At 41.8% G+C, this 19,128-nt stretch overlaps 1 protein-coding gene across 1 annotated transcript; it reads left to right on the top strand.

Annotated features, from left to right (window-relative positions):
• Positions 1-14,437: 14,437 nt before the first annotated feature.
• LOC138364731 (coiled-coil domain-containing protein 70-like) lies at positions 14,438-14,752 on the top strand. Its single transcript, XM_069324698.1, has one exon. The coding sequence runs from the start codon at positions 14,438-14,440 to the stop codon at positions 14,750-14,752; it is 315 nt and encodes a 104-aa protein (XP_069180799.1).
• The last annotated feature ends 4,376 nt before the right edge of the window (positions 14,753-19,128 follow it).

Genomic DNA, 19,128 nt, shown 5'->3' with positions numbered 1-19,128 from the left:
TTTCTCTCTCTCTCTCTCTCCTTACAGAGCATTTGGAAAGCAAATATATCCCGGACAAAAATTATTGGAGGAAAGCTCAATATTTCTTGTAGCTGTGTGTGTGTGTGTGTGTATGTGTGTGTGTGTGTGTATGTGTGTGTGTGTGTGTGTGTGTGTATGTGTGTGTGTGTGTGTGTGTGTGTGTGTGTGTGTGTGTGTGTGTGTGTGTGTGTGTGTGTGTGTGTGTGTGTATTCACCTTGTTGTATTCACCTAGTTTTGCTTGCGGGGGTTGAGCTTGGCTCTTTCAGCCCGCCTCTCAACTGTCAATCAACTACTTTTTTTTTCCCACGCCACACACACACACACACACACCCCAGGAAGCAACCCGTGACAGCTGACTAACTCCCAGGTACCTATTTGCTGCTAGGTAACAGGGGCATTCAGGGTGAAAGAAACTTTGCCTATTTGTTTCTGCCTGGTGCGGGAATCGAACCCGCGCCCCAGAATTACGAGCCCTGCGCGCTATCCAACATTGCTGCCAGTCCCCTGTGTGTGTGTGTGTTTGTTTTTTGCACCTATATGATTAAGTGGTTATCTCTTGGACCCCATCTTTCAAACCATAGGTTGTCTAATGAACTGAATCCCGACCTATTTATATCCATGATACCTACTCCATATATTTCTCTCTCACACACAAATTCACACATCCCGAGGATGTATTTTGCAACAACTACAAGGCATCTAGTTACTTCTAGGTGAACAGAGACATTAGGTGAAAGAAAGTGCGCATTTGTTTCTTTCTAGGCCGTAAATCGAATCCGGATCCGTGGACTGCGAAATCCCGAAAGCTGTCTGGGTTTGGACAGAAACTTGCCTTTGCCAGTCTGACAGAATCCCCACTTGCCCCTGTTACCTAGCAGTAAAATAGGTACCTGGGTGTTAGTCAGCTGTCACGGGCTGCTTCCTGGGGGGTGGAGGCCTGGTCGTGGACCAGGCCGCAAAGACACCAAAGCCCCGAAATCAACTGAAGGATAACCTCAAGATAACCCAGAGGGACACCAAAGTCTCCTGACAGTCTTTAAACCTTGATTACTGAGGGGTACGTGCCCAACACGGTCGGGTCAGGAGAGTTCACCACAGAGAATAGCGTGTTACAGCGTGACATACGGACCCTTAAATTTATGATTTGCTGGGACAATAAAACACTAAATATGAAACACAGATAATGAAAACCAAACACGTTAAACACTGAATTTCAATCATAAAACACAATATAAAACATGAGAGATAAAGCAATGAACATAAATTGGCTCGCATAAAACACAAGCAAATTAGTATGCCAAATAAAAAAAATCAACAGTAGAGACAATTCAATGCAAATATATATACAAACAATAAACAGCACACACACACACACACACACACACACACACACACACACACAAAAACACACACACACACACACAAACACACACACACACAAAATCACAAACACACACACACAAAAAGTCACACATACACTCTCCAAACTCAAAAGTTTCCTCCACATTCCGAGATGCCACTTAAGAGGCCCCTTCACTCTGCGCCTTCTGATTGGTGGAGACGTTAAGTGGAGAGCGGCATAAGTTAACCAACGTAACTTGGGGAATTTCAAGGGACTTTAGTCGCTCCGTTTTTCAGAAATCACGATTTGGCGAAATGCCTCACCAGTTTCTTTATATTTTATCTTCGATTTTCTTGTTTTATAATAACTGGTTTCTCTTTGCGTATTATATATATATATATATATATATATATATAATAAATAAAATAATCCAATTTGAAAAAAAATCTTGAAAATAAGGAAAATCACTCGGCCTGTTAGGCATATTAGGCCTTGTATATGTGTTAAAGTAGCGTGTTCTGACAATTAGGTATCACACACACACACACACACACACACACACACACACACACACACACACACACACACACACACACACACACACACATATATATATATATATATATATATATATATATGATCAGGAACTTGAGGCATCCAATCAGCTCTGTGGGATTAAATCCTAGATTGTCTAATCGGGAGGCTGAGGGATAAACAGTCAATCACGCACATATTACCTCCAGTCTAATCCTTGTAGCAAGCCAGCTCTTTTCAAGCATTCAATCAGGTATGTATACCTAGCAATCAGAGGCCCGTAGCATCCATTCAACTGCCTAGGCATAAAATCAGAGGCCCGTAGCATCCATTCAACTGCCTAAGGCATAAAATCAGAGACCCGTAGCCCCCCCCATTCAATTGCCTACAGCATGAAATCAGATGTCTGAGTGCGCCAAACAGGTCTAGTAACAATCAGCTCCCTGCCGCAATCAGACCCCCTTACAAAACAACGACAATGGACCACAGAAAGTATCGCGAATGTCTACACAAGCATTTGTTTTTTTTATGGGAATAATTGCGCATTGCAGGTGGGATTATTGGTGCTTATGGCAGTACTGGCGGTGGAGGGGGGGGGGGGATTGGGGGGGGGGTAGTGGCGAATTGTGGTGGCGATGGTGGTAGAGTTGGTGACGATTGTGGTGGTGGAAGACTGAGGTACTGGTAGCTGGAAAATAATTTCCGTGGAGGGTTGGGGATGGAATGGATAGGAGGGGGGGGGGGGGAGGGGATTGAAGGGGGCGTAGGGAAGGTAGGATGTGCTAGCTATTTATTGTGTACTACATACCATATTCACCTGGGTGCTAGGAGACTCGAACGGTAGACCCCACGTGTGTGAAGCCTAAGCTCAATCGACGGTGCTATTGATTGGTCTTAATGAGGAAAATAATTTCAACTACATATGTTGTTATTCATCATTAATATAACGGTAATTAACATATATACATATTCTTCTGTTATCCATGGATAGGAGTATAGAGATCTGGTAGATATCATAAAAACAGGAATTATGGGAATTATAGAGGAAGTTTTGGCCTCAAACGAGACATCTGTCATTTGTATTCATTCAGACTCATCCACATATTTGTCTATCCTACGCTCGAAACCCTCACCATGGAATCAAGTGATTCCAAACATATTATACTGTCTGATAACCTGTTACCTGGCTTGACATACAGTGGAAAAAAAAGAGCCTTGTACGCATATGGTTCAATGTAGTTTAAGTGGTAGTTGTTTAAAACAGTGTATAGGGATTTTTATATCAATTTATAGGGAAGACAATTTATATATACACAATTTATATACAAGACAATTTATATATACCATTTATAGACAATTGATAGGGAAGTTATAAGATAAGATGTAGTGGAAAAAAAGAGAGTGCTTTTGGAGAAGAAGAAACTCTCAGATACTTAAAATAAAGATGCACTCAGAACATTATATATAACTTAACTAAGGTCAAAACTTGAATATACACACACAATTAGGAGTCCCCGACCTGTGAAGGTACAAAATATATTATGAGAACGCTCATAAGTACAAGTTACAGCCCCGCTCCTGTGCCAGGTAAGTCTACTACGGGCTCACCATAGCCCGTGCTACTTGGAATTTTTTGTTCCTAGAAGCTGAATCTTAAATAACAACAACAACAGGTTAAAAGTATACAACAAAACGCTGGAGAAGAGACAAGCGAGATAGATTGATTGATTGATGAAGATTGCCCAACCACTCGTTCTCATTGTATTCCTTTCTTACCCCTTATTCTCCATTATCACTGTCGACCTCATTGCTTTTTCGTTCACTGTCTCGATTCTTTCCTTCCTTCTCCTCTTCCTAATTCTCTATAATTTCTTCTCTTCTTTTTCCCCTTTATTTCACTTCCCTTCCCCCCTTTTCCACATTTCCTCTCAGTTCTTAAGTTCCTCTCTCTCTCTCTCTGTTATTTTTCTGTTGTCGAATCGTACCTCTAATCGCTTTTCCCACGTGGGCAAATACCAATCATTTTTAACACGACCTAAACACCCAATCTAACCAAACCTAACCTAGAGCTAATTTCACCTAACCTAACCTAGGGGTAACCTTACTTAATCTAGGGCTAACTATACACAAAATTATATACAATATTAGTTTGTATTCGAGCTGCCTCGTACAGCCCATGTACAAATATATTTGGCAAAGAATCATTAACCCAGTCGTTGCCCCTTTTATATTGACAAATTTTATTAGTCTATCCCTGTTAACCTTAACTACCTATCCGTAGGTCCTGCTCGTTCAAGCTGCTAACAGCCTCAACAGCTCATCCTCAATTTGTGTTTGTCGGAGCTCTGAGAGCAAGACACTTTCCCCACAAATGACTTATTCCTTATTTTTTTCCACACATTATGTTATATAAATGAGCATTTTCTGGTAATATTTGTGTATATTTTGTGTGTAGCTCAAACGTAGTGAGTTTAACTACTCATATATTTTTTTTGATTTTCATTCATGTAACGGGGGGAGAGTTCGGTGGATTAACAAACATTTCGCCAATGTTTATGAGGACTGGTTATTGCTTTGCTAGCAACCCTTTCACACATTCTCAACAGAGCATGTTGTGACTGGCTCTGGATCTAGACAACTCGATCTGGAATAACTCTTGCAAGGGGGGCCATTAACCCCGTCGATAAATCCCCGTCATGCAGCCCCTATAGACATTCGCCATGTAATCCCATGACTCGGGTGATTTATCTTCCTTACCTAAATTCCTCATGGCTGTGGGGGGCGCCCTACGTCCTCTCTATCGGGCACTGAAAGAAGGAAGGAATGAATGAAGGTGTGTCGAATGCTTTCTCTCTCGCAAGGTAATCCGCGAAGAAGAATCTCGGTACGGTTGTAAAGGAGACCATGGTAGTGGTTGTGGTGGGGGGGATTGGGGGAGGGGGTGGAATAGAATACGCACATACTATTGCTTTAGACAAGAAACCATTTTTGATTTTTCATAATACGTAATATCAACTTCAGCGTGTATAACAGCGCTACAGTGCAATAATTGTTGCCCCCCCCCTATAACCAACGACGGAAAAGAGGGGGGGGGGTTAGTGACCCCCCCGTCTCTATAACCAATCACTGTCCCTCCCCCCCCAGCAAGTATATTGCGATTGGTGTCATATAATTTATTAAAATAACAAAAATCCAATTGAAACATTAAATCCAACGTACCTCACATTATGAGGAGTATCGTCCCACGAGCAGCTAAATTGGCCTCTCTGTAATGGCATAAAACAGTATTATTCACATTATTCATTTAAGTATCTTTATACATGTAAACTGTTATCATACCACAAATAATCACATTTTACCTCGTATATGCAAGCAATAACACATAGTGACCCTTGAGGCGTTACTGACCTGGCATATTGACCCCTCGATCATGGGGTCACGTTGGTCCAGCTGGGACAACATATTGACCCTCAATATCGCCCGCGGCATGTTGATATCCACCGGTTATCGAACTGTTTAAAGCTTTTAATGTCCACGGAATTTAAACTTTTATAAATTTCCGTAAGTCTTTCAAAGGAACTTTGAAAGTTCTCGATTTGCTGACCTCGACGAAAAGCCCGTCTTTTTGAAGATGAAATTTTTGGTTATAGTCTTCTTATAGTCTTCTTAATTAATCTTCTTGGTTATAGAAGACTTCTATAACCATTTCAAATGGAAGACTTCCATTTCAAGACTTCTTGGTCTTGAAATGGTAAAATATCTTCGGTACATTATTGCTGTCGAGGTCAGAGGTTTGTTTTTCACTAATTGTTTGAAACTCGTGAGTTTTTCTATACTTTTCTCACAGCTTGAAAAATATTTAATTAACTATGGTAACGGTATGGAATTAAAAACGAGAATATGATAAGTTGGGTAGAATACCCATCCCGTTGCTTTGGGTTAAAGAAAAGTAGTTGTCTTGAAACCGAGGGTGTGGGGGGTTCGATACCCGCTCTGCCTATGACAGTTATAGAAGGCTTCCCTGTGCCCCCCACTTTGAAAAATGATGGGGTGCTCCGGTGCCCCTTCTTATGAAAGGGGGGCTTCGCTCCCCCCCCTCCCCTCAATTTTATGATCATAATTAAAAAAAATCCTATTGAAACAAACAAAATCCAACATACCTCACATTATGGTGAGCGTGGTCCCACGAGGAGCTTAATTGGCCTACCTGTAAAGACATAAATCTTAATTATTCACAGTCTTCATTTAAGTGACTTTATACATTTAAGTTCTTATAATACCACAAATATTCACATTTTACCTCGTATATGTAAGCAAAACACACATGGTGATACATGAGGATCGAGGCGTTATACTGATCTTATCCTGAAGACGACTAAGCTGGGGTACGTCGGTCAAGCTGGGGTACGTCGGTCAAGCTGAGGACAATATATTGACCCCAATATTGCCCGTGAAGTATTTAAATCCACACGCGGTGATGCAAAACAAATTTCACAACACATTATATACACAACACTAAACAAGAAACACTGGACGTAGGATTGGAACCGCTGAAAGGAATTATGTCATTTTAGTACAGCAGAACTGTGATGCAAAACACTGAAATTTTCATGAGTTAGCGTTTAGTTACTTAGAAAAGTAGCCGCGGTTCCTGCCCTTGTTTCTATAAAAGTTTTCCCCGGTACTCATAAGACACTTTAACAATCATTCCCGACACGAAACTAAGAGTTAAAAGTCCCCGCCGGCAATTATAGCAGGTAATAACACTGTTCGTAAGCATTAGCATCATCCTGTCACTATACGTCACTGTATTCCGCAGCAACAATGGAGGTTTTTCAGTCACTATAAACGTTCCCGTCACGCGCGCCACAACACCACTATCACCAGCTGTAAGAAACGACCGAATGACCTGTCGAGTCCAAGCACAGGGCTGAGAGGGCCTCCCACCGCGTTAGGAATGAACCAGTACACAAACACGCTTGTAGCCTGGTTGTGGTGTTTCGCCCAGTCAATCCTCGCTATCCTCAGGCTTCGTTCGTTAAAGCGGTGGCCGACTGGCAGGACTCATTCATCAATGGTAACAAACTTGTAATAAATATGTATTTATATTTTGAATGAACAGCATGTTCAAATTAATGAATGGGTCTTAACGACCGTCTGTCGCTTGTTCGAGCCATGAGGCCTCGTAAGGTTCACTTCATCACAGGTTCAAAACATTGTTCAAATGCTTACTTCAAAATGCTTCAAATTCACGTGTTCAAAGCGCATGTCTCTTAATTCTTCCGATACGGACTTTAAATTAATATAATTCAGCCAGGCTGAATCAACCAGGCTGTGACTCATACGTCAGGCTGCGAGCAGCCGCGTCTAACAGCCTGGTTGATCAGTCCAGCAACCAGGAGGCCTGGTCGACGACCGGGCCGCGGGGACACTAAGCCCCGGAAGCACCTCAAGGAAGCACCTCAAGGTAGCCAGTCCACGAAATCATCTGTCAAATGCTCGTTAATCAAGGCACCGCCTTTGCTGTTTTTGAAGGAAAAAAAATACTTTACATACGACTATGAACTGCTGAAGTTCGAGCTGTTCTCAAGTTGTGCTTCGCTCCTTGTCTATCTTCGAGTCGCAGCTCTCTTACACGCGTACCGAAAATACTACTTATTGTTATACATATTAGAGACATTAAAAATATTTTTTCAGTGTCAGAGTAGTTAACAGATGGAATGCATTAGGCAGTGATGTGGTGGAGGCTGACTCCATACACAGTTTCAAGTGTAGATATGATAGAGCCCAGTAGGCTCAGGAACCTGTACATCAGTTGATTTAATATATGATAATATATATATGATAATATTAATATTTTTAATATACTTTAGTATATGATTACTTTATAATTTTAAAGAAAAATTTTAATATACGATAATATTAATATGTAATTGAGAACAAAGCAATTTTTAATACGTAATGCGTTAATTGTGAGGACTGAGTGCTGATCATAGCGTCAACGTGATTGGCCTGAGGACAGGTTGTGTAAAAAAGTGTTTTTTTCATTCACAATCATTCATTTTGCATTCACTTAAATGCATAAAGTTATCGATTCCACCGGCTCGATGAACGAGCAGGGCAATTTATGAAAACTGACTGGGCACAACACCTTCCCACCTGGTTTCGAGCGAGTTTGTGAGGTGGTTCATTCGGAACTGGATGGTGACCGCCTCGCCCCTCTGCTTACACTGGCCGGGTCATTAGGCCATCGACGGTTGTTTGTCATAGTCGTGCTGTGGTCAGCTGTGAGAGAAGCGTTCATTGGGTAAGTAAATATCTCCTTTGTTACTGTGAGGGTCACAGTGTCTTATGCTACAGAATGATATTAATGTTTAGGTTCACAGTGTCTTATGCTACAGAATGATATTAATGTTTAGGGTCACAGTGTCTTATGCTACAGAATGATATTAATGTTTAGGGTCACAGTGTCTTATGCTACAGAATGATATTAATGTTTAGGGTCACAGTGTCTTATGCTACAGAATGATATTAATGTTTACAAACAGTGTTCTTGCCTGTTATAACAGCTGGCGGATAATTTATTTGTTCCTTGTCAAGAACTTTTTGTTAAAGTTCCTTTTGGGTTTCGGTGAAAAGTTTATAAGAAACCAGGGCAAGGTAACTATTAGGGGAAAGTGCCAAGTCATTACGATTATATAGCACTGGGAATGGATCAGGATAAGGATTTGGGATGGGACGGGGAGGAAGGAATGATGCCCAATCACTTAGATGGTCGGGGATTGAACGCCGACCTGCAGGAAGCGAGACCAGGCAAGAAACGCAGTTAATTTCATAATTGAATAAATGTTAACTTACGAAATTTCATTATTTTGCAGGAAACTCCAAATACTCTGTATAGTAGTAGCAAAAGGACATTCCTCTTGGCAGCTCCAATCCTACGTCCAGTGTTTCTTGTTTAGTGTTGTGTATATAATGTGTTGTGAAATTTGTTTTGCATCACCGCGTGTGGATTTCAACACTTCACGGGCAATATTGGGGTCAATATATTGCCCTCAGCTTGACCGACGTACCCCAGCTTGACCGACGTTCCCCAGCTTGACCGACGTACCCCAGCTTGACCGACGTTCCCCAGCTTGACCGACGTATCCCAGCTTGACCGACGTACCCCAGCTTGACCGACGTACCCCAGCTTGACCGACGTACCCCAGCTTGACCGACGTACCCCAGCTTGACCGACGTTCCCCAGCTTGACCGACGTACCCCAGCTTAGTCGTCTTCAGGATAAGGTCAGTATAACGCCTCGATCCTCATGTATCACCATGTGTGTTTTGCTTACATATACGAGGTAAAATGTGAATATTTGTGGTATTATAAGAACTTAAATGTATAAAGTCACTTAAATGAAGACTGTGAATAATTAAGTTTTATACCTTTACAGGTAGGCCAATTTAGCTCCTCGTGGGACAATACTCAGCATAATGTAAGGTATGTTGGATTGTGTTTGTTTCAATAGGATTTTTTTTAATTATGATCATTATGATATTTAATATCATAATGATCATAAATATGATAATTATGATATTTTTTTTAATTATGATTTTTTTTAATTATGATTTTAATAAAATTATAATAAAATTGCAGGGGGGGGGAGAACGAAGCCTCCTATCCCCCCGTCATTGGTCTTGGAGTGTATGATCAACATCATTGATCATACCTCCCAATAGCTACGATATCCTAGTGTTGCAATATTCGAGGTTTAATTAACATTGACGACGTGGATTCGGCGAAGAATTAGCTGTTGTTCGTGGATACTGTTCCTTCAAAGGAGGCGTTGGGGGGTAACTTATTATAGTCATATCGGGGGAAAAAAAGAGAACCCAACCAACTCTGTTCCTCTGAACCCAACTCTGACCAGTAACAGCAAAATAGCTCAACTTATTGTGCTGCACCGCTGTTTAACCCGCTGAAATTGATATAGCGTAGTTTGTAGCATCAAAAATGGTTTCTTGCCTGAAGCAACGAGAAATGTATTCTGTCTAGTGTGTTGTATTTTCGTTTTTAATTCCATAGTTTTTAATTTTGCCCCGAGGGGTGAGTTTATTGGGCAGCGTTACTCATCCTGTGAGTGGACACACCGTCATAGTGACAGTATTGGGCAAGCGTTACTCATCCTGTGAGTGGGCACAGCCATAGTGACAGTATTGGGCAGCGTTACTCATCCTGTGTGTGGACACACCGCCATAGTGACAGTATTGGGCAGCGTCACTCATCCTGTGAGTGGCCACACAGCCATAGTGACAGTATATGGCAGCGTCACTCATCCTGTGAGTGGACACACCGTCATAGTGACAGTATTGGGCAGCGCCACTCATCCTGTGAGTGGACACACCACCATAGTAGCATGTACAACACTCCCCAATAGGAAGAAAACCCGCTGATGGGTTGTTCATCCTATCACTTGTACCCAGACACAGCTGAGACTTGCTTAACTGCCTCACGTGAACAATGTTAACAAGTTTGTTATGTTTATAAATGAGGCGACTAAGCATGCAGTTTCTGCATCTCAAACAATCGTTTTACGGTGTTTCTCTGCGCGTCTCAATGTCAACAGTTCGAGCCCCTGATACCCCTCCCTCCCCGACGACGCTAAAGCTGTTCACGGGCTTTTTATAATTCCTCAATGTTTTAGTTTATAATTACGACTTGTGTGTCAAAGTGTTCTGAAACTGATGTTTTGGAGAATGTATACATAAATATGGCATATGCATTATAGTTTATGCGAGGGGACTGAGTATACAAATGTCTTATAAACATTTAAACTGTTCTTGCTGTTTTTAGATTCAGCTACTCGGAACGAAAGCAGTTCCAAGCAGCACGGGCTATGGTGAGCCCGTATTAGTAATTACCTGGAACAGATGTTCCCACATTTAAACATTTCTTATTATTTAGCATAAGCACACTGAAATATATGTAGATTGGTTGATTCATTTAGCTGTTGCAAGCAAATCAAACATGGATATTTTTTCGTAGGGTAATATGGGTAGAGAGAGATGGGAAAATGCTAGTGTCACAGGATTGTCATGTGTCATAGAACTGTCAATTGTCAATGGATTGTCATGTGTCACGGGATTGGTATGTATCCCACGATTAGCATGTGTCCCAGTGGACATAGACGACCTAAGAATCCTAGATGAATCAATTTTAATACATAATTTATTCATTAATCAAGTTTTTTTGGGGTTAAAACTACACAATTTCTTACCAAAATATTTGGAAGGGTATACGTTCTAGTGAACAGATAATATAACAAAAAAAAGAACATTTACTTTTTCATGCGTGAGGTGTGAATTTTGTAATTATTTAAACGTCTCAACATTTTTAATATATTTTCTGTAAGACTGTCACAGCAATATTTACCTTAGGGTTGAGAGCCTTAAAAATGATGGTGTATTAAGGGAGAAGACGAGTTAAATCATGGGGGTTTAATCATGGGATCAACAAGGGAGATTCGTTGTGGTGTTGGAGAGATTGTAAAGGATTGGAAGGTAGAATTGGAAGGAGAGGATGTTGTGAGGTGGTTATGAGGTAGTAATTCCTTCTTAATCATGTATGACGATATTATAGTGAAATATGCACTCGTATATAGTGTTAAACTGCACTTCTATACAGTGTTAAACTGCACCTCTATACAGTGTTAAACTGCACTTCTATACAGTGTTAAACTGCACTTCTATACAGTGTTAAACTGCACTTCTATACAGTGTTAAACTGCACCTCTATACAGTGTTAAACTGCACCTCTATACAGTGTTAAACTGCACCTCTATACAGTGTTAAACTGCACTTCTATACAGTGTTAAACAGCACCTCTATACAGGGTTAAACAGCACCTCTATACAGTGTTAAACTGCACCTCTATACAGTGTTAAACAGCACCTCTATACAGTGTTAAACAGCACCTCTATACAGTGTTAAACAGCACCTCTATACAGTGTTAAACAGCACCTCTATACAGTGTTAAACAGCACCTCTATACAGTGTTAAACAGCACCTCTATACAGTGTTAAACAGCACCTCTATACAGTGTTAAACAGCACCTCTATACAGTGTTAAACAGCACCTCTATACAGTGTTAAACTGCACCTCTATACTGTGTTAAACAGCACCTCTATACAGTGTTAAACTGCACTTCTATACAGTGTTAAACAGCACCTCTATACAGTGTTAAACAGCACCTCTATACAGTGTTAAACTGCACTTCTATACAGTGTTAAACTGCACTTCTATACAGTGTTAAACAGCACCTCTATACAGTGTTAAACAGCACCTCTATACAGTGTTAAACTGCACTTCTATACAGTGTTAAACAGCACCTCTATACAGTGTTAAACAGCACCTCTATACAGTGTTAAACTGCACTTCTATACAGTGTTAAACTGCACTTCTATACAGTGTTAAACTGCACTTCTATACAGTGTTAAACTGCACCTCTATACAGTGTTAAACTGCACTTCTATACAGTGTTAAACTGCACCTCTATACAGTGTTAAAAAGCATTGAGAGTGCAGAATGATGTAGATCAACGACTTACCTGAGAAAGGAGGATGATACATGTCAGTGTATCATCATACAGATGTGTATACAGATACATACACATGACGAGAACTGGCGAGACAGGCGAATCGGAAGAGAAAAGTATAGCAGAATGTTCCTGGCGATGCAGGGGGGTCTTGTAAATGGCTACTTGATTTCAATCCAATCAAGTGCAAGGTCATTAGATTTAGGACAGAGTGAGGCAGCCATAGGGTTAATACTCGATAGGAACTCACAGTACTTGATTAAGGAATATAACAGATCTGCAGGGAAGGGAACTATCAGGAGAACTATTAGATTATGTCTGCTTTTAGCAGAAAACAGACATAACTGTAAACTCGGATGAGCCGTAAAGATGCAAGGAAGCACTTTTTCAGTGTAAGAGCAGTGAGCAGATGAGCTATACTAAGAGTGAGTTGATGCAAACATCATACATAATTGAAAGATTAGATTTAGGAAGCAAAGGGATTGAGAATCATTGTGACACACGATCTTCTGTTGAATGGCCAGGCTGTTGTGAGTGTGTAGGTGCATTTACATTCTCCTTATTAGGCAAATGCACAGTCTTCCCCCCAATCATCTCAAGATAACCTCAAGATAACCCCCCATACCTATACACTTACACACACACTGTACAATCTCTCACTTATGTTAGGGTCTGAGCATGGCTTTGTTGATAAAAAAACTATAAACATATTTGTTTACCAACAAAGCCATGCTGAGCACCTAGCTACACTGAGACAAGCACAGCACAATATCTGGCATTAAGCTCAGTGCCTCACATCTTGCAGATGCAAGATGAAGAGTTCATCTTCAAGATGAACTTGAAGAAGTTCACCTGGCAGTTCTCTCCTCCACTCTGGTATTTAAATGACACTTGACAGCTGAGATTGTCTTGCAAGGGCTGTTATTGTGCTCTAATGGCTCTTGTTGGGGGGGGGGTTGATGGCATTGTTTATGATGTTTGTGGTGGTGGTGGTGGTGATGGTAGTGGTGTTTGTGGTGGTGGTGGTAGTGGTGGTGGTGGTGGTGGTGGTAGTGGTGGTGGTAGTGATGGTGGTGGTGGTAGTAATGGTGGTGGTGGTAGTGGTGGTGGTAGTGATGGTGGTAGTGATTGTGTTGTTGTTGATGGTTGTGGTGTTGTTGTTGGTGGTCGTGGTTTCATGGGGAGGGGGGTTGTAGTGGTGATGGCAGAGGGGGGGGGGGGTGATGGCAGTCGTGGTAATGGCTGATGATAATGTTGGCATCTGTTTGTTTCCTCATTGTGGCTCTGCAGGGCACATTGTGTTCTTCTTCACAACAATTGGTTCCCAAGGACTGGGAGCCAATTCTAAGACTCAAAGAGTGCCACGTATGCAACTTGAAAGCGACGGAAGTGTTTTGGGAGTCAGGTATATGCTTGTACAGCGCTCCAGTGCCACTTGTAGCAACTCGTTTTGAATAAGTTTATACTTTCATACTTTTGTTACTTCCGAATGTTGCGTGTGCACTCGAGGGGGGGGGGGGGCTCGTGTGTACATTTGGCGGGAGGGGGGGGGGGTGTACGGGTCTCATGTGTACATAGCGGGGGAGGGGGAGTGATGGGGGGAGGGCCTCGTGTGTACACAAGGGGAGCGCCACGCACACGGGCTGTGTCGTGTAGACAATCGAGGAATTCCAGGTTTTTATTCCTGCGGCCGAACGAGAGAGTTTGGGCCAGTGTTTAATGTCCCCAGCTTCCTCTATTCACCTATCTCAGGACATAGTTACTCATGATTTAGGCGACTGTTGTGAGTTGCATCTAGGGAAGGTCAGACAGGTGGTCAAAGGATGGGACTGTGATAACCCTAAAAATGGCTTCCTGTCCTCTATCTGCTATCAACTAGATCATCTCAAGGAGCATCTTCGAGACTTGGTAAATTCCAGGTATTAAGGTCTCAAGATGACTCACCTGTGTTAGTGGAGATGACGAGCAGTCTTCCGAGGACAATATGTCGGAGTTCTCGAGGCGTTAAGACACTTGCCGAGGAAGCCAAGACACTTGCCGAGGAAGCCAAGACACTTGCCGAGGAAGCCAAGACACTTGCCGAGGAAGCCAAGACACTTGCCGAGGAAGCCAAGACACTTGCCGAGGAAGCCAAGACACTTGCCGAGGAAGCCAAGACACTTGCCGAGGAAGCCAAGACACTTGCCGAGGAAGCCAAGACACTTGCCGAGGAAGCCAAGGCGTTTAGCTTCGCTGTGGCACAAGCTACCACGAGCATGGCTCTGAATCTGTAACTACACCCAGGTAATTATACACACACACACACACAGACACGCACACATAAAGGGTAGTTAGCAGGGTAGTTAACAAATGGAATGCACTAAGTAGTGTTGTGGTGGAGGCTGACTCAATAAACAGTTTCAAATGTAGATATGACTGAGCCCAGTAGGCTCAGGAATCTGCACACCATTTGATTGACAGTTGAGAGGCGGGACCAAAGAGCCAAAGCTGAACCCCCGCAAGCACAAATAGGTGAGTACAAATAGGCGAGTACACACACACACACATGCACACACACACACACACCAGACTAGCGTCCAATCGCTCATTAAGGCAGGTTCAGGGTATTGACTCCTTTGCTGACAGCCGCCTGGCTTTCTGTCCCCTGCCCAACTGGGTTTCGACCCCACCCCGGTGTGTTTATTTGCTGTTTGCTCTGTGTACAGCAGTTAAAGTACACGAGCCCACTTAAGCCTGTCTCTTCTCCCCACCCTCCACTAACCTCCCAACTAACACCCCCTCAACTAACCCCCAATACCCCACACACAACACCCTCACAACCCCTCCCCCAATACTCCCCTACAGCCCCTCTTTTTTCACAATCCCCCCCACTAACCCCCCCCCCCAACTACACCCCCAAACCCCCATCAGAGCTTAACCATATTTACAATAGATTGAACAACTAGAAATTCTTGGCGCTTTCTCAGGAGAAAGCGCCAAGCCATCGCTACTATATAACACGTAGAAGAGATCAGGATAAAGATTTGGGATGGGACGATGAGAAGGAATGTTGCCCAATCGCTCCTTCTCCCCGTCCAGTCAAAGTCAGTGCATTAACAGACATATGATGTTAAGAAATTCGGGGCTTGGGAGCTAGTGTTTGACCCTGCAGGTACGCCAATGTATATACATCTAGGCACATACGCCAAAGGGGGGGGGGAAGGGGTAGAAATACTTTAAGGCAGCGTCTGGGATGCTATCGGACGCAGGTTCGAATCCTCGTCACGGCCCTTGTGGATTTGTTCGGGTAAAATAAGCCTAAGCTACTCTATCCCTTTGAGATGTATTGTATTTTTCTTGCCTCGATAAACATACTTGAACTAACCATTCCAATTGAAAGTAACCACTGAGTAGTTTCACTCATCGTGTGACTATCGTAGTTCAAATCTTACAACCAAACCCGCTGCGATGCGTAAAATTTATATTTTATTTTATTTTTTCTACCACAGACGTGGCCAGACATTTACAATGCTAACCAGCATATATATATATATATATATATATATATATATATATATATATATATATATATATATATATATATATATATATATATATATATACATACATTTTCTTCTGTCCTCCATGGCCAGGGTGAGAGATCTGTTAAACATATAGTTCAGTGATTTATTGAACAATCAACACACAGAAGGTGATTGAAGTGATTTTTGCCCAACCATAAGCGTACAAAACCAAGTAACTCGCCCAAAACGATGCTTATTAGCCCAGAAAACCCATATTACAATTATTTTAATTTCAATAAAGCACCATAATTTGACCGTTTTGGTCAAACGGGCAACAAAAATTACAAAATAATAAAAGAATTAGAGAGAGTCAACAAGCAAGCACTTGTATCTTAACTCCCTCCACCAGAATCGGGTGAGGGAGTCAGAGTTCAAGCCCCACCTACTACCCAATGGTAGTAGGGCATGGACTCCTGTCTCCTGTTCCCCACACCCAATAGGGCCTCCTGGGGCTCGTAAAATGTGGGCGGAACACCTCAGAGAGAGAGAGAGAGAGAGAGAGAGAGAGAGAGAGAGAGAGAGAGAGAGAGAGAGAGAGAGAGAGAGAGAGAGAGAGAGATGAGTTACACCTTCCATTGAGAGTTAACTCGCTTGCTTCCTGATCCGCAGAACGAAGAATCCTATAGTGGAGTTCTCGTGTTCTAAAGAACACCTTAGTTATGGTACATGGAAGCTCTAAATAAGCCTCTAATTGTGCTTAGTTGATACAAGAACTAGTGAACAAATCCATGAGGATTCGAACCTATGCCCTGGGTGTTTCCAGGCACACGCTTTAGCTGACTACGCCACGATATGGTTAAAAGAAAAGACTAAATCGTGCTTGGGAATTCCCAGCCCATAAGTTCGAGCCCACAACACAGCTCCTATGGATTTCTTCATTGCTATATCACGATAATCTGATTTCTCTGTGTACTAGAACTAATGTTAACGGTGTTAACAAAAGGGATGTTAACACATAATAGATCACGAAATATATGGGAATAAACAGGAAAAGTTTAAATTGAGGAAAGACCTGGGTAAATACTGGTTCGGTAACAGGGTTGTCGATTTGTAGAACGAATTATCGCGTAACATAACCTAAAATCTAATGCCAGAAGCCCAGAGAACCAACAGATGATTAGAATATACTCTACAGCATCTGTGTATCCTTTAGAAACTTGGACAAAGGCATCTTTCGGGTCTATTATACAGCAAAAATAAGACCCACTCTTGCATTTGCATCCTTAGCTATGTCGCTTTGACCTGAAAAAGAACAAGGAAAAACTAGAAAAGGTCCAAAAGTATGCAAAGAGACTCGTTCCCGAACTGAGGAGATTGAGCTGTGAGGAAAGACCGAAAGCACTGGACCTTAACACGCTGGAGGAAAGGAGAGAGAGAGGGGGAGAGCGGGACATGATAACTACATACAAGATTCTAGAGGAAATTGACAGAGTTGACAGAGCAGCACTGTTTAAAGCTGGGAACAATAGAACGAGGGAAACTAGAGATGCAAATGAGAACAGGAAAAACTGAACAGGGAAAAACCTTGTTCAGCTGTTAATAGAGTTTGACGCAGTCGTTGTTGAAGCTAATTATATTCAGAATTTCAAATGTATATGTGATGAAAACGTAAGAAATGAGTCAATGCATAAATCTAAGAACGTTTGGAAGGCGGGGGCCAGGCAGCCTAACTCGACTCTGGAAGCACATCAAGATGAGTACACACACGCACACAATCACACACATATATTACATATTTTATACATATATAACGGCTTACGTGCAGCTTCTGTAAATCTGAAGATATTTATATATAAAAAAAAAATAAAAATTTTTTTTAACTACAGCAATTAACAAGTTAACGACGCTTCCCCGCGGGCAATGGGGAATATTAACATGCTATTCCAACTGCCTACACAGGTGTCATTATTGCCTACATTAATTGAGCCAAACCCCCCCCCCCCCTCTAATGACCCTTAGCAAACCTTACGACAAAATATTTAAAGACACACACACACACTTAACACACACACACTTAACACACACACACACACATACACACTCAACACACACACACACACACACATACACACTCAACACACACACACACACACATACACACTCAACACACACACACACACACATACACACTCAACACACACACACACACACACATACACACTCAACACACACACACACACACATACACACTCAACACACACACACACACACACATACACACTCAACACACACACACACACACACACACTTAACACACACACACACACATACACACTTAACACACACACACACACATACACACTCAACACACACACACACACACACATACACACTCAACACACACACACACACACACACATAGTTCGATCCTGCAGGAACAAATACCAAATACACAAATTCACAAAATAATACATCATACATGTATGAGATTTTTATTCATTTATTTATCTTCCATTCTATTGATGATCTGTTATTATATAAATATTATATTAAATATTATATTTTCCCTGGTTGATTATTTGGATCCCAATCTCATTAGGGATTTACACCTCACAACAGAGATTATGAGGACTTTTGCCACATTCACAAACACACCTCATGAGGCCTTTCAACCATTTACAAACCTTTCCAAACATGCGTTTTGAGTACGCACTTGCAGGCGTCCCGAAACGACGCACAACGCATGCGTTCAAACCGTCAGACATGGAGACGTGCATGGACTCCTACGCACGAATGGGCGTACACGAAAACGCATGAGAGCGCACAATCGTCTAATTCATTGTCGTCGTTGTTTATCGGAGTCTACCCTTCATTTTCTATATCTCTTCACTATCATCAACATTCATATTCGCTATACAAATATCAACCTCACTATCTTCTGCATCATAATTATTACCTACATCAACACCTTCATCAATGGGAACCTCAGAAATCATCATCAACAGCTATACCAACCTCATCATCTACATGAACCTCACTATCATCATCCTCATCAGCCTCATCACTATAACAATCATCCGCCTTAACATTATTCTCTTTTCCGTTTCTAAACTTTCTCCTTTTTTTCTCTATTATATATAATCATT

Source organism: Procambarus clarkii, chromosome 14 (genome assembly GCF_040958095.1).
Source record: "Procambarus clarkii isolate CNS0578487 chromosome 14, FALCON_Pclarkii_2.0, whole genome shotgun sequence".
NCBI lineage: Eukaryota > Metazoa > Arthropoda > Malacostraca > Decapoda > Cambaridae > Procambarus > Procambarus clarkii.
This window is presented reverse-complemented; position numbering and strand designations above follow the sequence as displayed.